This window comes from Kogia breviceps, chromosome 14, assembly GCF_026419965.1.
Source record: "Kogia breviceps isolate mKogBre1 chromosome 14, mKogBre1 haplotype 1, whole genome shotgun sequence".
Lineage (NCBI taxonomy): Eukaryota > Metazoa > Chordata > Mammalia > Artiodactyla > Physeteridae > Kogia > Kogia breviceps.
Window position 1 is genome coordinate 34,194,084 of NC_081323.1, and position 26,675 is coordinate 34,220,758.

The 26,675-nt window shown below is 39.7% G+C and overlaps 1 protein-coding gene across 1 annotated transcript in view; it reads right to left on the reverse strand.

Annotated features, from left to right (window-relative positions):
- Window positions 1-26,675, reverse strand: part of MACROD2 (mono-ADP ribosylhydrolase 2) — a 1,977,737-nt gene that overhangs the window by 595,354 nt on the left and 1,355,708 nt on the right. The window contains exon 7 of the mRNA XM_067012448.1: window positions 11,033-11,063. Coding sequence (XP_066868549.1) covers window positions 11,033-11,063 — 31 coding nt within the window. The remainder of the gene's footprint in view (window positions 1-11,032; window positions 11,064-26,675) is intronic.

Below are 26,675 nucleotides of genomic sequence, written 5' to 3' on the forward strand. Positions count from 1 at the left end.
TATTTTATGATTTCCATTTACTTGAAATATATCCAGAACAGGCAAATCTATAGATATCAAGAGTAGATTATTATTTGCCTAAAGCTGGGGAAGAGGGGTTGAGGAGTAACATCTAATATGGGGTTTCTTTGGGGAATGATGAACATTTACTAAAATTAGATTATGATGATGGTTACACAGCTCTGTGAATCTACTAAAATCATTTTAAAAGGAAGAGTTATATATTATATGAATTATATTTTAATAGAAATGCTGAAAAACTAACTGCATATAAAGATTGGGCTCGGTTATTATTAATTGACTCTTCCGTTATCCTCTTAAAATCTAAGTGAAATCACTCTTTTCAATAAGTAAGAACATAGAAACGAGGCTGTGATAGATCTCAATGATTACTGAATCCAGAGTCTGGTCTCTAGAGCCTTCCCTATCATTGGATTTCCCTACCATTCATTCATTCATTCATTCATCTATGACACCAGTTTTTAAGAGACGTTTTAGGTTTACAACAAAACTGAGAGGAAGGTACAGAAATTTCTCATATACCTCTACCTACCCCCACCCATGTGGAGTCTCCCTCATTATCAACATCAAGCACTAGAGTGGTACATTTGTTACAAGAGATGAACTTACACTGACATATCATAATCACTCAAAGTCCATAGTTTACCTTAGGATTCGCTCTTCACATTGTACATTCTACAGGTTTGGACAAAAATGTAATGACATATATGGATCATTATAAAATCATCCAGAGTATTCTCACTGCCCTAAAAATCCTCTGTGCTCTCCCTATTCATCTCTCCCCCAACCCAAACCCTGGCAAACACTGATCTTTTTCTTGTATTTGTAGTTTTTTCCTTTTCCAGAAAGTCTTATAGTTGGAATCATACAGTATGTAGCCATTTCAGACTGGCTTCTTCACTTAGTAATATGAATTTAAGGTTCTTCCATGTCTTTTCATGGCTTGATTGCTCATTTCTTTTTAACAGTGAATAATATTCCACTGTCTTGATATACCACTGTTTATTTACCCATTAACTGACTGAAAGACATCTTGATTGCATCCAAATTTTGGCAATTATGAACAAAGCTGCTATAAACATCTGTGTGCATATTTTAGTGTGGACAGAAATTTTCATCACCTTTTGGAAAATACCAAGCAGCACAATTGCTGGATCACATGTTAAGACTATATTTAGCTTTGTAAGAAACTAGAAAACTGTCTTCCAAAGTGGCTGTACCATTTGGCATTCCCACCAGTAATGAATGAGAGTTTCTGTTGCTGCACATCCTCACCAGCATTTGACATTGTCAGTGCTCCAGATTTTGGACATTCTAATAGGTGTGTGGTGGTATTTCATTGTTATTTTAATTTGCAATTCCCTGATGACATATGATGCAGAACATCTTTTCATATGTTTATTTGTCATCTGTGTATCTTTTTCTTTATGAAGTGTCTGTTAAGGTTTTTGACCTATGTTTTCATTGGGTTGTTCATTTTTTATTGTTGAGTTTTCAAAATTCTTTGTACATTATGCATAACATTTCCTTATAAAATTCATCTTCTGGAAATATTTTCTCCCAGTCTGTGGCTTGTCTTCTAATTCTCTTGACATTGTCATTCACAGAGCATAAGTTTTCAATTTAATGAAGTCCAAATTATCAAATTTTTCTTTCTGGATCGTATCTTTGGTGTAGTATCTAAAAAAGCATCATCATACTCAAGGTTATCTACGTTTTCATCTACATTGTCTTCTAGTTTTGCAACTTACATTTAGGTCTATGATCCATTTTGAGTTAATTTTTGGGAAGGGTGTAAAGTCTGAGTCTGAATTTTTTGTTGCATGTGGATGTCCAGTTGTTCCAGCACCATTTATTGAAGAGACTATCTTTGTGTCATTGTATTACTCTTACCCTTTAACAAAGATCAGTTGACTATGTTTACATGTGTCTATCTCTGGGGTCTCTATTCTATTGAGTTATTTGTCTATTTTTTTCATCAATACCACACTGTCTTGATTACTATACCTTTATAATAATTCTTGAAGTTGGGTACTGTCAGTCCTCCAACTTTGCTCTTTTCCTTCAATATTGTGTTCACTTGTCTAGGTCTTTTGCCTCTCCATATAAAGTTTAGAGTCAGTTTGTAAAAATCCATAAAATAACTTTCTGGGTTTTAAACTGGGATTACATTGAATCTATACATTAAGTTGGGAAGAACTATGCCTTGACAATATTGAGTTTTCCTATCCCTGAAGATGGGATATCTCTCCATTTTTTTATTTATAAAAATTGACTTTTTTATACTAACCTTTATCTACAACCTTGCTATAACTGCTTATTAGTTCCAGGATAATTTTTTTGTCAATTCTTTTTGATTTTCTACAAAGACAATCATGTGGTCTCCAAATAAAGGCAGTTTTATGTATTCCTTTTCAATCTGTATAACTTTTATTTCCTCTTCTTAGCAAAGACTTATAGTATGATGTTGGAAAGAAGTGATGAGAGGGAATATCCTTGACTCGTACCTGATCTTACTGAGAAAGTTTTGAGTTTCTCACCGTTAAGTATGACATTAACTATAGGTTTTTTGTAGATAGTCTTTGCCAAGTTGTGGAAGTTATCCACTAGTCCTAGTTTACTAAGAGTTTTTATCATAAATTGGTGTTGGATCTTGTCAAATGCTTTTTCTGAATTCATTGATAATTAAATGGTTTTTCTTCCATAGTCTGGTGATGTGACAGATAACCTTAATTGACTTTTGAATGTCTAACCAGGCTTGCATACCTTGGATAAGTCCCACTTATCATGGCATCTAATTCTTTTTACTTTTTTGGATTTGATAGCGAATATTTTGTTGAGGACCTACTTATTTTGTAGCTGTTAATTAAACAAATATTTATTAGAACTACTCTACGTCCATGTGTGGTAGGACAGAGCTTAGAGCCCAGTTTCATAAGCTAAGTCTCAACAGAATAAAAGTCTTGAGTAAAGAGAAAATAAGTTTTAACAAAAATTTAGTTGCTTAGAAAGATCTGGGAATGTTTAGCTGAACCTAAATTCATTTAAAACATTGTGAAATAAATTCAGGGCAACAAATAGAGGTGAGGAAATTTCATGTTGATTTTATTAATTTCAATTCAATTTTCAAACACTTGTGGGAAACTCTCCCTGTTGACCATAGCTGAAAAGAGAGACAAGGTGTAAAAAACTATTTTCTTCAGTTCTGAAGATTCTAAGGAAACTTCCTTTGACTGTTCGGGAGGTTTAGATTCATATTCATATTCTCATTCTCTCTCTGTCTCTATCTTTCTGTCTCTCTGTCTCTCTTCCTCTCTCAATATCTGTCTTTCGGTTCTATTTCCACCCTACTATGATCAGACTCTTCTCTAAACTCACATTTCCCTAGGGTTTTTTGGTACACAGGATGTTGATCTATATCTGCTCAGGAGCTCTGATATGTTTATAGATGGATATAGCCTCAGAAGCTTAAGGTGTTACAGAAACAAACTATAATTGATTCCTCCAAGGATTTCTATGGAAAGGGACAAGAATTAGAAATGTAAAAAATGATACAATTATTTATTCATTCTCAATATATTGATTTTAGTTTCCAATGATGTGTCTGCAAATTTTGCAAGAAGTATAGTACAAAAAATGTAAACCAATTGACATAAGATCTAAATGTCTAAATATACTGGCTGACAACTAATAATAGGTCACTGTACTGATGCCTTAAGAATTCCACACTTTCAAATTTTTCAGGATTCATGATTATAAAGGCATTTTAATAAAGTAGACACTATAAAAATCACCAACTATTCTTGCCAAATAGAGACTATCATTTTTCAAAAATATTTACCGATTCTGTATAGAATCAAACTGCTCCAGAATTAAATTACCTACGAGTGACCTGTTTGATTTAATTTGATTTTCTTTCCCCCTTGAGCAATGATATCTATAAGGCCATCATAATTCAATGCCCTCTTCTTGCTACATAAAAGAATTGTAGTCAGACACGTGGAATATAAGGCACACTAAATTTCCAATCTCCTTTGTAGTTAGGTTGGTCATGAGACCAATTTCCCTCCAATGAAAGGGAGATGAAAGTGATAAATGCTACCTTGAGTTCAGGGACCATCAGATAGGATGTGTGCCCATCCTACGTGTTTCTTTCATTAGAAACGAGAAAGGTAACCATATGAGAACAAAGTCTTATGAAAGGTAGAACGACTACTTAACACCACCACAGATTAATGTTGCCTTGAATGATAGAGTGGAACAAATCCTCCCCAAGCAGAATGCTCACTTTGGAACTATATGCATAGAAAGAAATCAACATCTATATACACTAAGCCAGTCTATTTTGGAGCCTCTTTGTTACAGCAGCTTAGCTTTACCCTAACTAATACGGTCACTTTCAAGTGCATTTCAAGATGTTTTCTTAAAAATAGAATCATTGACTAAAAAGGATTTGACATGAAAATCTCTGTCCTAAAGAGCTAAACATACTTGACTTCTCTAAGAGCTTTCAGAATTATTTTTGAATTACTTTCTAAAGAGAGCTGAGCTATGTTTATTTAAAGTCACCCTTTAGATACAAGTATGTATAAGGAGCAAATAAAAAGGAGTGTCATTCAAGACTGGATGAGAAAAATGAGCAAGCACGTGGAAATTATTCCACTGATCAAATGGAAAGTGTGATCCATTCTTAGGAATTTCTTTAGGGAGAGCATTTTATTAGTGCTCCCATTTTTCAACATGGCTGAAAGATATTCCCAGGGTTCCTATTAAATGGATAGGCTTTGTAATTTACTGAAGTGGTTTTCCTATTTCCTTAAAAGACTTACTGTTTTGATACTTCTTCTATAAGAAAAGCCATTTTTAAAATGTAACATAAGATTATATGACAGCTTCTGAGGATGGGGTGACTTGGAATTCATTTCTGCATTCTAGTCCTAAGACAAATTTTTACCTTGACACAGCTGCAAAGAGGTAGACATTCAGACCTCAGAAACAGTAATAAAGTTGTAATCTTTATTACTTTTTGAAACACTTAATCTTTTAAGTAAGTCCTAAAATTGTTCAATTTGAACAGAACACCGGAGAGAATGACACTGGTTTTTGCAGTACCAGAAAGCTAGGTTTCCAGGATTTTCATTTCTTTTGGCAGATCCCCTGAGGGAATCCTGCCCATGGGTCTCACTGTCATTTTTATGTAAGCTGAACTAGCATATTTTCTTGCTAGATGCTTGAAACTCTCTTCCAGTGCAAAGGTAGTACTTCTGGTTTCTTAGTTTGATGCATTTTTATTATTAAAGACTCATGTAGTTTAGAGAGAGTAAAAGGGGAGTTTGTACCACATTTTGTGGGATGAATGTATAAATGTGTACATGTGTCACTGAATTTGTTAGAACTGTCTATTCAAATGATAAGCACTCAGAGGATTAGAAATAATAGCTATAATTTCATTGTCTGTTAAACTCTTTCTCCAGTGCTTCATAAGGATCAGTTCATAAAATATTATTCAAATGTGATAGAATTAAGATGGGTTTGTCCCCGGCACTACATTTTCCCAAAGGGAAGTAAGTAAGCTGATTCTAATGTTACTTCCCTTTGAGGGCCAGCAATTAACTCAAGGATTGTCAAGAACAATAACACTTCCTACAGTGGGAATAATGTTTCCAGGACAAGAAAACACAGGATGTCATAGAAGGGAATTTATGAGAGAAAAAAGAGTCATCATTAGACCACCTGAAAGGAAGTTTTCAAAGCAAATGGAAATATCAAAGGGAAGAGAAGAAAGCCAGAGGGAGGAGGAGAGTGTTCAGGGGGATGAAAAGGAGGGGCACACATTTTTGTCAATTTTGCTCTGGTTTCCAAATGCATTACATAAGATAACTCTTCCAGCAAGCCCAGAATTGCACAGCCCATGGTTGTCACACCCTCTGAAAGCTGTCAGCATTTAAACCTGACAGAGGGCATGCCCTTAGCATTGCCATTGGAGAACGCTCTGTTTTTTTTCCAAGTCATGTCTGTGAATGTAGACATATGTAGTGATAAAAATATTTGCCAAGTATATATAAGGTTAATGAAACATCACGTAGATCTCCTTTTTTTTTTTTACCAGTTAGAAGCAGAAGAGCAAACTTGAATGCAAATGAGGGAGGATTCAATTAGAAAGTTGTGTTCTGGCAGCACTTCATGGAAAGCAGAGAGAGACCAGGTGATTTGATAGAAACAGGCCTTCCAAATTGATAACAGAAATCTAATGAATAAATATGGGAGCTGCTTTCACTAAGTTATGCTGCACTTAAATTTTTCCCACAGATTTCCAGCCAATAACTCAATGTCTGAAATTCCTTCCTCTCTAAAAACACCATCTTGTACCTGGAAAGGAAGATTCAAGTTTGTTGTTGTTTTTTTTTTTCTCTCCAGAAAGAATATTTTCTCAATTACTCAAGGGATACACTTTTCCACCTGGACTTCATTTCTGTTAACTATATTGACTCTCATAAAATAGACGAAAATTATTTTTGCTGTTCACTTCTCAGTAAAAATTCCATTGCTATGGATCATGTCTAGCCTCTTGTGTTAAACTTATTAGCACCAGAGTATCCAAGTTGGGCTCAAAGGACAGAAGGCACACGCAAGATCTGAAATGTTCATCAGGGAAGTTCAAATCTATCCCTCTGAGACCAGTTTAGTGGCCAAATCAAACCTTTAACTGGGATCTGGGAGTTTAAAGCCCCTGTAAGCCTCATCTGGATCTATTTTTCCAAAAGTAACACAGGCCTTGTTGCTTTGGTATTTTACCAAATGTGGCTTTTCAACCTGAGTGTAAGCAGGCGGTCTGGTGCCCTGTGGAACCATCCTGGAAATATTACATTGGGGCAGCAACAGCGGTGGCTGAAAATCAGAGTGGGAAATTCTGGCTCCTCATCCCGGGAAACTTCAAAGCAGGCAGGGCCTGCTCCCATTGTATTTCTCCCTTAAATCGGGCTGAGTCACATGGTAGATATTTTTCAGTCTGTGTTCTGCAAAAAGGTACAGATGGTTGTGTCTCCAAAAGGCTAGGATTAAGGAGAGGCTGGGAGAAGAATTGGTTTCTGCCATGGTCTCCAGTGTCCCCCAAATACTGGTGTGCCCAGATCCTTCCAGACATGCTTTGAGTATGGTGATGATTCCACAAAATGGAAATGCTTACTGTTGACATTGCCCTGGTATGAGATCATCTTGGCAATTAAATAACTCAAACCCCTTCCAAAGATGGCTCTACCACAGTCAAAATTTTTGTTCTGATAGAAGAATTAGAGTTACATTGAGTTTGGGGGACATAAATCTAAAAGTGAAAGTCAATCCAAAGCAAACAGGTATCTGAGAAATTACAGCAGATGGAGAGGGGCTGGGACTAGGACATGTCAGGAAAAGTCGGGATAGGGCCTCAGAGCAACAGGTACCTCCCTGAGAGACCGTCATCCCATGGGCCATGATAAATAACAAAGCGTTTTGTTTTGTTTAAGTGAAGTAGAGTGCTGTATTTATCTTGGTTTTCTTTTTAAAGAAAACTTTATTGGAATATACTTGACTTACAATGTTGTTAGTTTCAGATGTATAGTAAAGTGAATCAGTTATACATATACCCAAAGAAGACATACAGATACCTTGGTTTTCTAACTGAACAAGTTCTTGAGTTTTCATTTCCCCTTGTGAAGGTGGACACTGCCATGCTTACAGATATCATTCTTAGTTTGAGAATGTTTTTTAGAAGCTCATTTGTTTTTCCTAAAATAGAGATGTTTGCCCATTAAGAAAATATCAACCAGGTAGCTTTCTCTGCCTGTTATTTTGCCAATCAACAATTTTGCTTCTTGTATCATCAGTTAGGCAACAATTGGGGTTATAATCATTGTTGTTGCTATCAAACAGCAATTATTTCCTGAGCTCCTCCGGGAGACACAATGTTAGACAGTGGGTGCATGTAGAATATGCACAAGTGAATCCCTGCTCATGAAAAAAGCTCCATATTGGCTATGAACACAGGATATATATATTTTTAAAAATCTATGGAACAATATGAAGAGGCAGTTGTTAATTGTCCAGATTACAAATGCTGAAAGAGTTCAAAAGATGTAATGACCATCAAGATTTGGCATATTCAAGGAAGACTTCTCAGAGATCAAGCTTCAACCTATATAAGTGTGTGTGGTGTGTTTTTGTTTGGGGATTGGGGTAGAGAATAGTGGTGGTGATGGTGTGTGTGAGTTTGGTGCTTGTGAGTGTGTTATAAGGAAGGGGCACAGAATTGGACCTGGGAAGGCACATGCCAGGTTCTGAGACTCCTCAGCTCATTTGTGTGTAAGAGAAAATGTGTCCATGATGGGTGGATGTCAAGAAATTTCTCAAACTATATTCTGGAGGAAATACTAGTCCTGAGAAAGTTTGAGAGAAGAATAATTTCTATGGACAAATAACCCTAGGAAATACTACAAAGTAAATTCCCCCTTTTAAAGGTACAAAGGCAAAGGTACATATAAAATTCTTGGCACAGCAACTCATATCCTCAAGAAGAGATTTTTTTTTTCCCCTCTTCACAAGTTTTGAAAGCGCTGGTTTAGGGAGATACATAATTGCCTATTGTTCAGTCTAGAAAGAGTCTACAAGTAACAGAATATGATCAAAGGCCCCTGAGCAGATGCAAAACATGCACCAAGTGTTAGTTTAGAAAAATTCATGTAGCGAGGTTTAGAATATGGAATAAGAAGGCAAGGCCTGGAACCAGGAGACTGTTCTGAATATTTGCTCAAGAATCCACCAAGCATGACTTACAAAGTGTTGGGAGTTTTATTTGCCTGCTTTTAATTTTTTTTTTTTTCTTTTTAGCTGTGGACCACTTTCTTCAAATAAAATATTCTTTCAAATGCCAATAAGTAAAGATAAAAGTAAAATTGATCTAGATAATAGAGGAGGCAGAACTAAGTTCTGTATAAGAGCAAGAAAACAACTGATCCATAAAATATGAGTACTTAGGAGAGAATCAAGGGCTGATCAGAAAGCTGTAGTTTCACAAGGGACATATGGCATAATTTTCAAGTTGCAAAATGCTAAATAGTTCATAAAGAGACCTGGAGTAATCTAAACCTTATTAAAGATCTCATGGAGCTAAAAATAATTATAGGTCTCAAGCACAGGTGCATCTAACCAAAGACAACATGGCACCTGACTTTGCAGGTATCAGCCTCACTTGGAAATTTACTCAGAAACTAGAGGGGTAGAGAGATGAGTAGCCAGGACTTGAAAACTATATTCTTTGACCTAGCATTGTGAAAACTGACTGAGCTCATGTGGTGGAAGCCCTCCAAGCCAGTGACATGACTCCCTATCAGTGTCTTTCTCAACAGTCTTCAATATTCCCCTCCCACCCAACACAATGCTGTACTGATCTGGTTATTATACACTGAGCCATGTTACTGTAAGGAGGAATCCCAGTCCTTCAGGTATTGAAATTAACCAAGGGCCACTTTAGTTTTGATTTAGTTTTTACTATGTTCTCTTCAGCCTTTCATTTTAGTGTCCCTCCTCATCTTCCTTTACTTTTCTATTTCCTTTTCCTGCCATTTCCCCCTTTCTTAATGCATCGTGTTAAATTCAGCTTCTGAAAGTCTTTGTACATTACCATAAGATTCTCAGAGACACAATGGACATCGACAATATGACATAGGATTGTTTTTGGCAGTTGGGTTTTTGCTCATTTTTTTTGTCAAGGAAAATCAAGATTGTCATGAGAGAACATTTTCAATACTCAGAACCATTTCTGTGGTGGGGTCTGATTTGCTTTTAGACAAGGTGAAATGAAGATTTGGGCGCTTGACCAAGTAAAAGTTTGCATGTAACACTTCCTTTAAGCAAATATATAAGTAAGAGTTATAACTGGGTATCTGTGAGGCAGAAAGAGTGGCCACGATGGGGACAATGGTGCAGATGGTCCAGCTTAGCCCACCAGCCCAGTGTCCAATGTGTTTCCACAAAGACAGGCTATAGTGGAATCCAGAGAGAAAAAAAGCATGCCTTAAATTTTTAAATAATGTCACCAAATCTTTCCCCATTTAATTTGATTCAGGCCTCCATTTTCCACTTTATTCTCACCAAAATCTTCCAAAAAAATACCACATTAAGAGGAAATAAATCTCCTATCTGTGATATCACTTTAGCTATCCTTCCCCTACAGTGATGAACTTAAATAATTTTTTACATTTGTACATATTTTGTTTTTCAGTTAAGAATCTCCATGTGAGAAGTTTGAGCTCAGAAATGTCGTAATCTATTTTGCTTGATCAGAAAACCCTGAAACAAAAAACTCTGTTTTACCTGAATGTGTAAAACAGATTTATTAACGGCCTGAGATAAAAAGCATAGGGATATGTCATTGTAGGTAGAAGAATATTTAGGGAGCTTTAGTCTAGTGAAAACAAGTAATGATAAAAACATTTTCCTTCCATCTGTAAGTGAAGCAGCCACTACTTAAAATAATCTAGCAATACCAGAAAAAAAAATTTGCATCTTATAAAAGGTATTTGTTTTTATTGTCACATATTTGGTTTTTTAGATTTAAATATACAGACATATACGTGTGTGAATTTTAACACTTCTATTATTTTGTAATTCACAACAAAATAAAGGTAATGTTAGGTTTTATATGCATTATGATTCATCTAACAGAAAAACCTTACTTTATTGAAGAAAATACTATTAGAGGTCAGATCCTACTAGAGCAAAATTTTTACCTAACAAAAGACGTTAAGCCACAGTGCATCTAATCATTGCACATGGTATGCAATACAACTAAATTCAACAACACAAAAAATATCCAAATAGCCTCTCGAGATTCCTCAATGGGATTTGACCTGCATTTTGAGTCTCTTTAAATCACAGCAAACTATATCCATCAGAGAACCTCTTATTTTTCCTGTTAACCTTGATTTTAACAACAAAATAAAGAAATATAAACATTACCAAAAGATAGATCACTTACCATAAATGCCTGTTGAGATGCAGGGAAATGCCTGTGAATAAACCACAAAAATAACAATAAATTTTAAAGGCACGATTCTGCTCGAACCCGACATCATCTATTTCAACATCTGTTTTGCTTGATAATGGGATGCCCTCTTCTCATATACTCTGAGCTCTGAACCCCACTCAGTTGGAAGAGAAGACATCATGGAAATGGCATATTTGATTAACTGAAAAATTTTCTCTACCAGCAATTATGCCAGCTCACAAGAACCAATGGTTAAATTTCCAGGAATCTTGGGAACCAACTGTTAAACAATTATTAAGAAATTAAATCACATAAACCTTCAATGAGCTAAGTCATATCTAAAACAAATAGTCATCATTGCTTCCTTGTGCCACATTTTACTATTACCTCTGCTTTTAAGATAACTATGTCTATCATACATGTCTGGTGGAAATACTACATACCAGTATGCTACTGGGCATCCTGTCCCAGCTCTGTGTTAAGTGACATCATGTTGGTGACATAAAAACTGAAAATATCAATCAACGTTCATGGTTCACTATACATGTGGGTCAATTGAAACCAGAAGTTGGCTATGGATACAAAATTTTGATAAAATTTAACAAAAGGATTCTGTAAGAATCAATTGGCTAAACAGAATTTCTAATAGAGGGTATTGTACAGTCTAAGTTGTGTGCTATACATTCTTTGTATCAGTAAAATTTAAAAATAAACTTACAGACATGCATATGTCTGTAATGATATTAATTTTTTTAAGAGTCACTTTTTAAACATTTGCTGGCAAACCACTGCTTATACCATATGCTATGAATTGAATGTTTGTGTCTACCAAATGTATATGCTGAAACTCTAATGTGATGGTATTTGGAGGTGAGATGTTTGGGAGTTAATTAGGTCATGAGGGTTGAGCCCCCATGATGAGATTAGAATTCTTAGAAGAGGAAGATAGTTAGCATGCTCTGCTGTCCACCAAGTGAAGTACAATGAGAAGACAGCCATCTGCAAACCAGGAAGTACGTCCTCACCAAACACCCGATTGGTTGGCACCTTGATCTTTGGCCTCTCAACCATGAGAAATGAATGTTCGTTGTTTAAGCCACCCAGCAATTTGTTATAGCAGCCCAAACTGACTAAGACACTGTATTTTACTTAGCAATATTTAAAGAATTTGATGAAAAGAGTGAATGAACAAATGTAAATAGAGTTAAGTCAAAATCGAGCTTTCTAACAATAGAAAGGGATCTGAGCACGACGATGTCCTCTGCCAATGTACCTTTGTATAAATTTGATCAAGTTATTTTCATCTTTGGATTTTCCCATGGAAAATGCAGATAACATTTACCATATAGAAGTATGCTGTGGGAATTAATGACAGAATTTTTTTTAAAAAGGACTGATACTGCACTAGAAATTCAAAAAACTGTAGCTGCTATTGACCGTAATAACTAACATTATGATTGGGCTCAACTATGATGAAATGTTTAAGCCTTTTTTATTTATATCTTCGGGTTAAATGTGTACTACATTTTATTTTCCTTAACATTTTTATAGAATATATGTTTATTCCCTTTACTTGGATGTTCTATTTAAAAAGTCACAATTTATGTGATTTTGTTTTAGACAGAGTAATAATGGACTCTGTTAAGCTTACCTATATGTCTGTGAAATGACAGATTTTTTTTTTTCTGTTCCTCCACTAGTAAATGCTACTGTTTCTAATGAGAAAATAAGACAGTTTCTGGGATGGAGTAGGGGTTATTTTTTAAATGAATTAATGAGTTAATTCTTTGATTCCTTACATTCTTGAGGTGCCAATAAGTTCTGAAGAATGTTTTTTTTTTTTTTTTTTTTTTGCGGTACGCGGGCTTCTCACTGTCGTGGCCTCTCCCGTCGCGGAGCACAGGCTCTGGACGCACAGGCTCAGCGGCCATGGCTCATGGGGCCCAGCCGCTCCGCGGCACGTGGGATCCTCCCGGACCCGGGCACGAACCCGTGTCCCCTGCATCGGCAGGCGGACTCTCAACCACTGCGCCACCAGGGAAGCCCTGAAGAATGTTCTTGAATAACTCAATCCATCCAATGACATAGAAACATGAAGAGATAGTATCGAGCAATTCTTCTGAAACTATTGTAGTCTTTTTACAGGCATTCACCAAGATTATCCACAGGTTGCACTCTGCCTGTGGAAATCAACTGCATGCTTACTAACAGTAAGGGCCAGAAGTTCAGGAATGGCCTGCTTAGAAATACAAATTAGAGAGGACTGAGAGTCATCCTTGTAATTTGTGCCATGCTCACTCATGTTTCATTTTGCCTTTTTTTTTTTAACATCTTTATTGGAGTATAACTGTTTTACAATGGTGTGTTCGTTTCTGCTTTACAACAAAGTGAATCAGTTATACATATACATATGTCCCCATATCTCTTCCCTCTTGCGTCTCCCTCCCTCCCACCCTCCCTATCCCACCCCTCTAGGTGGTCACAGACCACCGAGCTGATCTCCCTGTGCTATGCATCATTGTGCCTTTTAAATGAGGTAGAAAGAGGTGAGTTTATAGCTGATGCCCCAGGAATTCCATGGAAGCAAACTGAACACGTAAACATCATCTATCTTGTGCTCCGGGTAGACAAAGTGAAAAGTTTGAGAACGCCTGCATCAAGCCATCAAGTGGAAACTAGAAGATACTAGAATGTTTTTCACGAGCCAGTCTGCTTGAAATCCCATCTGGGGGTCCTTCCCGTTCATGATGTTGAGGAGTTTACTTAACTGCTCTGAGCAACCTCATCAGTAGATGAAAACTCTAAGGCTCTCCTAAGGGGTTTGTGGGAGGATGAGGAGGAATAAGGAACACAGAGAATTGTGGTTGACAAGTAACAATATCTCAATTAATGTTGATTCTTGTGGTGGCCACTGTGATGCCCACCAGGCTCTGCTTCGGGGTGGGGGGTGGGGTGGAATCTGTTGCCCTAGACCAAGGCTTCCTGACCTTGGCACTGTTGACATTTGGGACCAGATGATTATTGCCGGGGGCTGCCTCGTGCATGGTGAGATGTTTAGCAGCATCCCTGAGCTCTATCCACTTGCTAGGAGCAGGGCCTCCAGTGTTGACAATCAAAACCACTTCCAGACACTGTCAAATGTCCCCTAGGGGGCGAAATCACCCCTGGCTGAGGACTACTGCCCTAGAATCTAGTGCCTAGACCCCAGCAGTGCTGTCAGCAGACAGCCTTCAACTGTTAACCTTTTCAGGGACTGTGTCAGATGCAAAGACCCACCTCATCGGGGTCATGCCCCTTCCCATAATCAATGCAGAGTATAAAAGGCTTGGTCATCTTGGCTCAAATCGGTGCAGCACTGAAGGGCCGTGCAGCCCCAGAGCTCCCAACAGGGTGAGTAGGGCCATCACTGAGCTACACGGCAGCTCATCTTTTCCTCTGCCCCCTCCCACTTCTATCCCTTGTCTTCTCCAGGTGTTGATCCCCAGAGCACAGCTCAGTAGACATCCTGTACCCTAAACTCCATCTCAGAGTCTGCCTCCTGGGGAACTGATCTGAGTTCACTCCCCTTTGCTTCCTTCTCAGGCACAGAATTATGAGTGGTTCTCCCATCAGATCTAGCAGAAGAGAGAGCACACTAAAGTTGCTAATGGCAACTTTCATTTGCCTCCGCTCCCAGCTCTAACTTGGAATCAATCATGCAACTTAATAACTGAGTCTGAATGTACCAACTGCTTTGCCTGTTTTAACAAGGACAAATAGCTTCATCTGAAAATGACACTGTTGCCTTGAATGTGAAGGCAAACAGTTGTGTAATGGAGGATGCCCTTGGTGATATTATTGCATTAATTCAAACAAAAAGGCAATGATAAAGCAGAGATGGAATTGCAATATCATGGAAAAAACTCATTGTATGTAAAACAGCTTTGCATATAATTCAACCAAACTAAATCTCAGTATTAATCACTTTTTATTACATGAGAGAGAGAGATTGAGAAAGAGAGAGCAAGTGAGTTCAACTAAGGGATTTTACAGCACAGAGTCTGTGTTCTTTGCCATAATAAATTTCTGACGGGGCAACCAGAATTGAGTAGCATGGGATTTCTTTATTTCAAAGTTATATTTAACATAACCACCTCCCACAAAAATCCTCTCCTGTGGAAGGAAGAATGATAGATTGCACCAAAACCCAGGTCGATTAGCCTGTTTTATTTTAAGTGCATATAACTCTGCAGTCACCTGTAGCACTTGGGGAATGCCATCATCAGTCGAATTTATAAGGCTCCAAACTCCCCTTCCAGAAAGCTCCAGGAGCAAGACATCTCCATGCTAATCAGGGCCGAACCTACAGCCACCAGAAACTTTATAGCACTTGACTTTTAGCCAGTTTTGTTTGTTTGTTTTCCAAATCATCATGCACTTCTCTCTTGGGGGAAAGAAAAATGATCATTTGACTTGGAGAGTGAGAGAGGAATTTTCTTTTGTGAAATTATAGATTGGGCTGCCACCTAGAAAATACTTCCTTAGCCCAGCATGTTGGTTTCAAGCACATTTGTAGGAACACCGAAATCCTTAAGGCTGTAGACTATGTTTCTCATCCTCTTGAATATCTGTTTCCACTTCTCCCATTTCTGTCTCTGTAACTTGAGGGCAAGGAAAGAAATACTCCTCAACCTTTGTTTTGACCCTAACAGTGCCTCAAAACTAAGGCAATGAGCCCTAAGCCAACATCATAACCATCACTTGCTTTTTCCTGACCCTTGATTCCTGCATTCCTGCAAAGTGGGAATTTCTTCCTCTTCTTCTTATCCACGGTCATTACTGTCCACCCACTACTTAACCAACAGCCTTGTGATCTAAGTAGGGCTGACTCCACCCTCAGCTCCACAGGAAGGTGACCATTGATGAAGGTGAGTAGCCACACCTCCCTTAGCCACAAGGATGGAGAGATGATGCATTCTGGCATCACTGGCTGATGGTGTAACTTAACTGTAAAGTGCTCCCAACCTCTAGAATCTTTCGACTGCTGAGTAGACACTTCCATATTGCATAGTCTTTTTAAGATTCTCCATTATTTGCAAGCAAAAGCATGCTACCTGATACACCTTTCATTAAGTGTTTTTAATTATATATCACCGTTCACTGAATTGAGGAAGCTGACCATTGTAAGAAATGTCATTACGTTGTTGTATTTTGTGTACCACTAAGTAAGAGGAAGCTCTGTAAGTTTTCTTATCACTTAGGATTTTTATTCTATAGGTATTGAAATTGCCACTTTGGATTTATTTAAATCATTTCTTAAGGCACAGCTTGTTCTAGAGCATAGATAAAAAGGAGATAAATTGGTTACAATTTCTTAAACTTCCTCACGTTAAGAGTCCAGTACTTCTGAATTACTTTTTAAAACAGAATCCTAGATATGAGTTTTCCACAGTTTTATCCTTGTGTTCTCAAGAATGGTGTTGATTCAGTCCTTCACGAGTGCTCCACTGTTGACTCTGAACTTTTCTTCCAAGCCTGTAACACCCTCTCTGAAAGTTTTGAAGCTTGTTCCTTCTTTGTTGCTAACAAAGAAGGAACTAGAAAATATTGAAGATACACACCTTCTCCTTAAATGTCCCCTAACCAGTTGGGTGGCTGAAAGTCAAGTGGTTGCAGCTGTCCAGGCAATGCCTCGGGGATGACAGTCAAGCATGAACCTATACAGGCAGTGAAATCTTACCACAACTATGCTTGACTGTAAAACATCCCAAGCTGTAAGAGGCATCCTACTTTCAAAGATGATAGAATATGAGAAAATGTGCATCAGTGAAATTCAGGGTACAATTCTTTGTCTTTAGATGTTTGGTTATCAGCCAGTAGGTTGTACCAAAGTCCTATCCAGGATTAAGCATACTTGGGTATTTCTCAAACTGTAACATGCCTAAGTCTAGGTGTATGCAAGGTATTTTGGGGTAGCAAACAAATAGTCATTACCCATTTCAAGGTAATATTGACCATATTGCTTTTATATACTCCATTATTTTTCCCAAGTCTTCATCTCCCCTTCTATCTATACACTTTGGTATGTGATTTTGCCTTTCCTCTACCAGGGGATGATGTTTTTCCCTTGTCTCACTGATGATGGATTTGAGCATACAACTTGGTTTGGTCAATGGGAAAATAGTAAACATGACACTTAGGTTTGAACATTTGCAATCCTGCCTTTGGAGGAGAACCATGAGAAGAACATGCTTCATGTAGCTGCTGGTCCAGAGAATCTGGGGACAAGTAGAACAGGTCAACTTAACCCAGCCTAGATCAGCTGTGCTCCGACCAACCCACAGGCCTGTGAGCAAGGAAGACACACTTACCATTGTATATCACTAAGTTTTGGAGTTGTTTGTTACACAGCATTACTGTGGCAATAGCAACAATATAAATATGCTAAAACTATAAGTTATTCTAATGTATTATAACAAGGAATACTGGTTTTCCACCTAGGGTGAGGCCATAAAGTTTCCTTTGAAAATAAAAGTAGTTAATAATTCAATTAAATATCATATTAGAAGATGGAATATGAATGCTTAAAGTTAGGGAAACACTGATGCAGTAAATAGAGATCTGCATTGGAAGCCAGGAGACCAGGGTCACTTATTAGCTATAAATTGGAAAGCCAACAGTATAGCCCCTTAGGGCCTCAGTTTCTCCAATTATAAAAGCAGTAGAGTTGGACCAGTTGGATTAGTCAGCTATTACATTCTATAAAGCTATGAAACAGCCTCTTATGCTTCTCTACAGCTCAGGATAAAGGTGATGAAGAGCCAGGCAATTTTACAGCCCAAATTCCTCATGGTGTTTTGACATGGGAGGTGGTAGCCTAGCAACAACAATAGCTGTCATTGTTGAATTACGGTAGTCCCCTCCCTTATCTGTGTTTTTGCTTTCCTCAGTTTCAGTTACCCATGGTCGACTGCAGTCTAAAAATATTAAATGGAAAATTCCAGAAATAAACAATTCACAAATTTTAAATTGTGCTCCATTCTGAGTAGCATGATGAAATCTAGCGCCATTTCACTCCATCCTGACAGGGACGTGAATCATCCATGTATCCCACCTGTCAGTCACTTAGTAAACCACCTCAGTTTATCAGCTAAGCTGTCATACTATAGCCGTATTGTGGTACTTGTGCTCAAGTAACGCTTATTTTACCCCCAAAACACAAAAGTAGTGATGCTGGCAATTCAGATAGGCCAAGGAGAAGCAGTGCTTCCCTTCGTGAAAAGGTGAAAGCTCTCAAGTCAATAGGAAAGAAAAAACAATTGTGTGCTGAGGTTGCTAAGATTAGGGTAAGAACAAATCTTCTATCACAAAACTGTGAAGAAGGAAAAATAAATCCGTGTTAGTTTTGCTGTCGCACATCAAACTGCAAAAGTTAGAGCCGTGGTAGGTGATAAGTGCTTAGTGAACATGGAAAAGACATTACATTTGTACAAGATATTTTAAGAGAGAGACAGAGACTATATTCATATAACTTTTATTACAGTATATTGTTATAATTGTTCTATTTTATTATTCTTTATTGTTGTTAATCTCTTACTGTACCTAATTTATAAATTACACTTTATCATAGGTATGTACGTACAGGAAAAAACATAGTATATATAGGGTTCAGTACTATCCACATTTCAGGAATCCATGGGGGTCTTGGAATAAGGATAAGGGTAACCACTCTGCTCCAATGTGCCGAGCACGGGCTAAAAACTCTCTGCATAGAGTCTGATTCATTCTCATGAACAATCCTGTGATAAAGAACCTATTCCCCCCTCTTCATAAACATGGAGGAGAGAAAGCTAAGAAAGTGAACTTCCTCAAGGTCACAGAATGGAATGCTAAGATATTGTTTTATTTTGGGTAAGGAATTATTGATTTTTTTTACCTTTAATACTTATGAATTATACAAAGAACTTATAAATAATTCTCAAAAGGCTTAAAGAAGGCAGGCATAGGCAGACAACAGTGAGAACTTTCTCCTACAGCCCCACCCTCTCTTTCTTGGATTTAACTAGAAAACCTTCCTCTTGGGCCATCATGGCCAATAGCACGGGAGCATCACACCACTCCATACATTTACATTTTAAAGCCTGAGATTGTGCCTTTTTCCTGATCTCAAAGCTTTAGTCCCTTCACATCACATTTTCATAAAATGTGAAGTCAGGAGAGCGTGGCCTCCAATTTCCCCGTGATTTGGCTCCTGGCTTCTTCTCCACCCTTCTTTCCTTCCACTTGTCCCCTTGCTCACAGAGTTCCAGCCATGCTGGTCTCCTTTGGCTCTTCAAACACAGAAAGCACAGTCCTGCTTCAGGGACTTTGGCCTAGCTGTCCCCCCTGTCGGGCACACTTCCTTTGAGATCCCTGATCAGATGTCACCTCCTCAATGAGGTTCTTTCTGTCCTCGAGTTAAATTCCTCTCTCTTCCCTTAGGCTGTTGGATCTCTTTGACTCCTATATACCACCTGACACACAGGTGCTTGATTGTTCATTGCTGCCTCGACCTCAACCCCCACCTGGCAGGCAAAACCCAGGAAGACCTTTGTTTTACTTATTGTTGTATCAACTGCATTGAGAATGGGGCCTGACACTCAATAAATATCTGTTGAATGGATGAATGAATTAATAATTGAGTTATATGGCCATACAAACATAGTCAGATTTTTTTTTTTCTACACAAATTGGAACATGTGTTGTATCTTCTGAGACTAGCTTTTTTCATGCACTAGATCTTGGAGAACTTTCAATGTCAATGTACGATGATCTAATGTCTACATACTATTCTAGGCATGGACACTATATTTACTTAACATGATAAACATGTAGGTTGTTTGTAAATACTACTACAATAACCCTGCCATAAGCATTCTTGACTATGCCTTTGTGTACCTAATATATTCTGGTAGGATATATTCCTTGATAAAAATTAACTTATTTAACCATTGAGTTAAAGGAAAAGTTTAAAATTTTGAAAATACAGTCCTTTCAGGACCCTCTTCAAATATGCAAATCCATGAATGCTCAAGTCACTTGCATAAAATGGTGTAGTATTTGCATATATCCTATGCACACCTCACACCTTCCCATACACTTTAAATCATCTCTAGATTACCTATAATACCTAATAGAATGTAAATGCGATGTAAATAGTTGTAAATACAATGTAAATTGCTATGTAAATAGTCATTGGTCCATAATAAAGTCAAGTTTTGCTTTATGGAACTTTCTGGAATTTTTTTTTTTTAATATTTTTGATCTGTGGTTGGTCGAATCTGGATCAGGAACCCATGGGTACAGAGAGCTGACTGTACTGACAAACTGCTCTCCCCCAAATATTTTTTCAATGTAAAATCTCTCCAACAGTTAGAGAAGAGTCAATAATTCCAATTTTTTTTCCCATTACATGGGTGAATAGAGCAAAAGGATGCTGTCTCTTTAACAAATTGCACTGGAAAATGCAAATACTATCAGTGCACTCCCAACCCCAAAGCTAAATAACCTGAAAGCCAAGGTCATTTAAAGGAGCCTGTGAATGAGATCATGTGGAAACAGCCAGAGTAGTGTTTGGAGTGCATGGTGCAGGTTCACCCAGGCACCATAATTATAAGCAATAACTTTGTTTTTGTTTTCTTCATTATACCTTGGAAATAGCTGTCATAAGTCATTTATTGCCAGCTGCTTTCGTGTTTATAACTACAACTCCGTGCAGTATAAAACAAACTATTACATAGCCATGAATAGTCACAGTCCTCTTCTAAATTTTATATTTTCCAAGAAGACAGCTGGATTACTTCCACCATGAATTTATTAGGATGCAGAATATCAGAACCAGCAAAGGGAAAATACTTGCCTTTTGCCCGAGCTTTCTTGAGTGACTGGTAGGAATGTTTTACTGGAGACTACACATATGTGAAAATGAGAGCAAGTCCCCATAAACCCACTGAACCCAAAAGAATGTGCATTCTGTTCCAAAATGTCTACATCTGTAAACTCCCTTTACACAGAAGCAAAGGGAAGAAACAAAAGCTTAAAAAAAGGAAAACAAACAAAAACCCTTCTCATATTAATAGCAAACTAGTTGTGCAATATGGAAGCTCCTACTGAAACAAAATATTCCTAAAATGATGTTTTTTTTCCATAACCCTAATCACCTCTAATTTTGGAATTATCTGCTCCCACATCTTCTTCATAATTAAGTACATGTACTAGGCTCATTTTGCACCCCTGGCACGGAGAGGTGAGGGGTGTGAGGGGATGCCCTTAGGTGACCTTTTCCTGGGTAGAGCTGGGGAAGTTGAGATAACAGTTAATCATCTCAGATCCCCTGAGAAGTAAATTACCCACTTGAGACTGAAAGGTCCAAAGCTCACAGCCATCAGGAGGCCTGACTATTGCTGCACAGAGGGACCTTCCTGGCTGAAGAGGGGGCCAGAATGACAAGGAGGCGCCCTATACACATACTGAGTACTGAGGGACCAGAGCCCCTCCAGAAAGAGTGTAGGGCTGTAGGTGGAGCTCTGGAGGACTTAGGGGCCCTGGAGCTTTCCTCAGCATGGCTGGGACCCCGTCAGTGTCCTGTCCTTTACTGTGCCTGCGACCCTGCCAGAGGCAAGCCCCATACACAGCAGCTGTCACAGGGATGCTCTCGGGCTGCAGGGCCAGCTCTGCCAATGCACTCAGAGCTCCGGGAGTCTGCGAATCAAACGCCTCCAGGGCAGCCCTTAACCAATCAATGTCTGATGGGTGGGGTGTGGAGGGTAATGGACACTCCTGCATCTTTGCCCTGGAGGGGACAAAGCTGAGGTGTGACTTGCATCATCTGAGGAGCATTGATCGCCCTGGGACTTTGCAGTCACCTGGGACACAGCCTGACATCCACCCTTCCCTTCCAGTCTCAGTCTTCACATCTCACCTGTTTTTTTTTTTTTTTTTTTCCTGGCATTGTCCTAACAAATCCCTTTCCCCCAAATCCTCATCCCAGAGACTGTTTTTGGGGAACCAACGCAGAGATTTGCTATTGTTAGTAAGCTTGATGTGGCTGCAGTAGAACTTCTAAAGTGAAATAAACCTGACAGGTGATTTTGGGAGAATCTCAGAGGAAACAGAGCCCATGGTCACTTCTGGACAGTCTTGGTAAGAGGGAGAAGTAAAAGCAGGTGAATCCTTGTACAGAAGCAAGAGGGAAGAAAGAGCATACTTAAGATCAGGACTAACTTGAACAACAGAGACCTGGCTTGAAACCAAGGAGCGGCTGCCAGGGACAGACAACTGGAGGGGATTCAGAGAGTGACTATGCAGAGAGGGGGCAGTGGTCCTGGGACTTTCTGTCTTCCATGCCTAGGGCAAGGCCCCATAAAGAATGTACACCATGTAAACTTCTGTTAAACAAACCCAAGTAGGGGTTATTATCTACTCTTGGCTTTGAGTCAATCCTTGGCTTCCTTAATAATAAGTTGCATCTCCATGTTTTTCTTAATTAGAAAGTTGAAGATGTGACTTCCAAAGGAAACATTTAGGAAAATCCATTACCAACAAACAACCACAAAACAAAAAACACAGATGGTCTCATAGAGAAGCAGCCTAAAGCCTTGACACACTTGGGCGGTGAGGTGATATTTTCTAAGAGTCTATGCATGGATTGGGCACAACGGATATAGTAACTCAACCATTTCTCAGCCAACCTGTGTCTCCATTCTTCTTCCAAGACTCCCTAATGATCCGTTAACAAACTGAACAGCTGTGAGAAGGGAGAGAGATAATACACAGTCAACAATATTTACCAAAGGACCATGGAAAAGGATAGTAGGGTGTCCAGTAGCTTCAGCTATCAGGTTCTCCTCCTCTTGTGGCTTAAGCAAATATATAGAAATAAAAATACCATCTAATAAATTCTAAAGCTCCCCAGTTGTTTTTACATGGGCTCTGCTGTCTTTCATAACAACACAGAAGCCTGAGGGGAAGCAATATTATTATCATGCCCCGATGGAGTGAGAAAGCTACCCAAAGTCACACAGTGACTAAGAGGAAAAGCTCAGACAGAAGCCCTGATCTTTTGACTCAAAATTCTAAGCACTTTCCACTGCAGAACAGAGTAAGTAAGGTCAACGGAGAAGGGGAAGGTTATGAGAGACGAATCCGCCTTGAACATCCCCAGTCCTTGAGGAAGGACTGGTTAGAGATGAGAGTTCTTTTTCGACATCAACACAGTATGAAAACCCTTCTAGGGACTAGCTACCAGATCTCAACAGTATTAAATCTGCCATCACACTGAAGATTAGTGCCACAGTGTAACTGAAAATTAGGACACTTTGAGAAACACTGTGTTATTCTGTTCTAACCAATGCCTTTTTCCCCACCGTTGCACCAGACAACTGTAGCCCAGGCTGCATCCTCCTCATATCCAACACAGACTCACTCCCCTGGGATGTGCTGAGGTCCTTGCCTTTCTGTGCTTACTAATCTGTCACAGACCATATTATTATTAGACAGGGAGCAGATTGCTAGATTACCAACACATATGCAGATTTCCTGCCTGCAGATTTTTTTACAGCTCTGTTCCATCTCTTAAAATGTCAGCATGTTCTCTTCACAAATTGGGCGATTCCACTTCAACCCCTCCATAATTTCATGGTGTGAACTTGAAATCACCACATAGAAAAAGAGATGGTTTTCCACATGAATACAGGCACTTTTACACTCAATTGTGCAAACACCTGACTTCCTTTTGTATTTATGGGAGTTAGGTGAGACTCTCTTGACAGTTGCTTGGGGTCTACAGCATGGTTTGTAAAGAATGAGGACTTTGGGGGGAGCGAGAAGATGGCGGAAGAGTAAGACGCTGGGATCACCTTCCTCCTCACAGATACATCAGAAATACATCTACACGTGGAACTTCTCCTATAGAACACCCACTGAACGCTGGCAGAAGACCTCAGACCTCCCAAAAGGCAAGAAACTCCCCAAGTACCTGGGTAGGGCAAAAGAAAAAAGAATAAAGAGAGACAAAAGAATAGGGACGAGACCTGCACCAGTGGGAGGGGGCTGTGAAGGAGGAAAGGTTCCCACACAGTAGAAGCCCCTTCGCGGGCGGAGACTGCGGGTGGCGGAGGGGGGAACCTTCGGAGGCACGGAGGAGAGCGCAGTAACTGGGTGCGGAGGGAAAAGCGGGGGAGATTCCCGCACAGAGGATCGGTGCCGACCGGCACTCACCAGCCCGAGAGGCTTGTCTGCTCACCTTCCAGGACGGGCGGGGGCTGGGAGCTGAGCCTCGGGCTTCACTCGGACCCCAGGGAAAGGTCTGGAGTTGGCAGAGTGAAAACAGCCTGAAGGGGTTAGCGCACCACGGCTAGCCGGGAGGGAGTCTAGTTGAAGTCTGGAGCTGCCGAAGAGGCAAGAGACCTTTTCTTCCCTCTTTGCCTCCTGGTGCGCGAGGAGAGGGGATTAAGGGCACCTCGTAAAGGAGCTCCAGAAACAGACGCGAGCTGCGGCTGTGGGCACGGACAGTAGAGACGGGTGTGGGACGCTAAGGTTGCTGCTGCCGCCACCAAGAGGCCTATGTGCGAGCACAGGTCACTCTCCACACCGCCCCTCCCGGGAGCCCGTGCAGCCCGCCACTGCCAGGGTCCCGGGATCCAGGGACAGCTTCCCCGGGAGAACGTGCGGCGCGCCTCGGGCTGGTGCAGCGTCACGCCAGCAGGCTCGCCCCGCATCCATGCCCCTCCCTTCCCCCCGGCCTGTGCCAGAGCCCCCGAATCAGCTGCTCCTTTAACCCCGTCCTGTCTGAGCGAAGGGCAGACGCCCTCGGACGACCTACACGCAGAGGCGGGGCCAATTCCAAAGCTGAACCCCAGGAGCTGTGCGAACAAAGAGAGGGGGAGGTTTCTCCCAGCAGCCTCAGAAGCAGCGGATTAAAGCTCCACAGTCAACTTGAAGTGCCCTGCATCTGTGGAAAACCTGAGTAGACAGCGAAATATCCCAAGTTGAGGAGGTGGACTTTGGGAGCAAGATATACTATTATTTTCCCCTTTTTTCTTTTTGTGAGTGTGTATGTGTGTGCTGCTGTGTGAGATTTTGTCTGAATAGCTTTTTTTACACCATTTGTCCTAGGGTTAGACTGACCTGTTTTTGTTGTTGTTTGTTTGTTTGTTTTTCTTTAATAGAAATTTTTCTTCTTAATAATTATTTTTAATTTTAAAAACTATATCTTATCCTACTTTATTTTGTCTTCTCCCTTTCTTTCTTCCTTTCTTCCCTCCTTTCTTTCCTACTTCCCTCCTTCCTTCCTTCCTTCCTTCCTTCCTCCCTTCCTTTCTTCCTCCCTCCCTTCCTTTCTTCCTCCCTTCCTTCCTTTCTTCCTTCTTTCCTTCCATCCCTCCCTTCCTTCCTTCCTTCCTTTCTTTCCTTTCTATTTTTTTCTCCCTTTTATTTTGAGCCGTGTGGATTAAAGGCTCTTGGCACTCCAGCCAGGTGTCAAGGCTGTGTCTCTGAGGTGGGAAAACCAACCTCAGAACATTGGTCCACAAGAGACCTCCCAGCTCCACACAATATCAAACAGCGAAAATCTCCCAGAGATCTCCATCTCAACACCAAGACCCAGCTTCACTCAAGGACCAGCAAGCTACACGGCTGGACGCCCTATGCCCAACAAAGAGCAAGACAGGTCTACAGCCCCATCCATTAGCAGAGAGGCTGCCTAAAATCATAATAAGGCTACCAACATCCCCATACACACCACCAGACGTGGACCTGCCCACCAGAAAGACAAGATCCAGCCTCATCCACCAGAACAGAGGCACCAGTCCCCCCAACCAGGAAAGCTGCTCAACCCACTGAACCGACCTCAGCCAAAGGGACAGCCAACAAAAACAGAGGGAACTACGAACCTGCAGCCTGCAAAAAGGAGAACCCAAACACAGTAAGATAAGCAAAATGAGAAGACAGAAAAACACACCGCAGATGAAGGAGCAAGATAAAAACACACCAGACCTAACAAATGAAGAAGTAATAGCCAGTCTACCTGAAAAAGAATTCAGAATAATGATAGTAAAGATGATTCAAAATCTTGGAAATAGAATAGACAAATTGCAAGAAACAGTTAATAAGGACCTAGAAGAAATAAAGAGGAAGCAAGTAACGATGAGCAACACAATAAATGAAATGAAAAATACTCTAGATGGGATCAATAGCAGAATAACTGAAGCAGAAGGACGTATAAGTGACCTGGAAGATAAAATAGTGGAAATAACTACTGCAGAGCAGAAGAAAGAAAAAAGAATGAAAAGAACTGAGGACAGTCTCAGAGACCTCTGGGACAACATTAAACGCACCAACATTCGAATTACAGGGGTCCCAGAAGAAGAAGAGAAAAAGAAAGGGACTGAGAAAATATTTTAAGAGATTATAGTTGAAAACTTCCCTAATATAGGAAAGGAAATAGTCAATCAAGTCCAGGAAGCACAGAGAGTCCCATACAGGATAATCCCAAGGATAAACACGCCAAGACACATAATAATCAAACTGTAAAAAATAAAATACAAAGAAAACATATTAAAAGCAGCAAGGGAAAAACAACAAATAACACACAAGGGAATCCCCATAAGGTTAACAT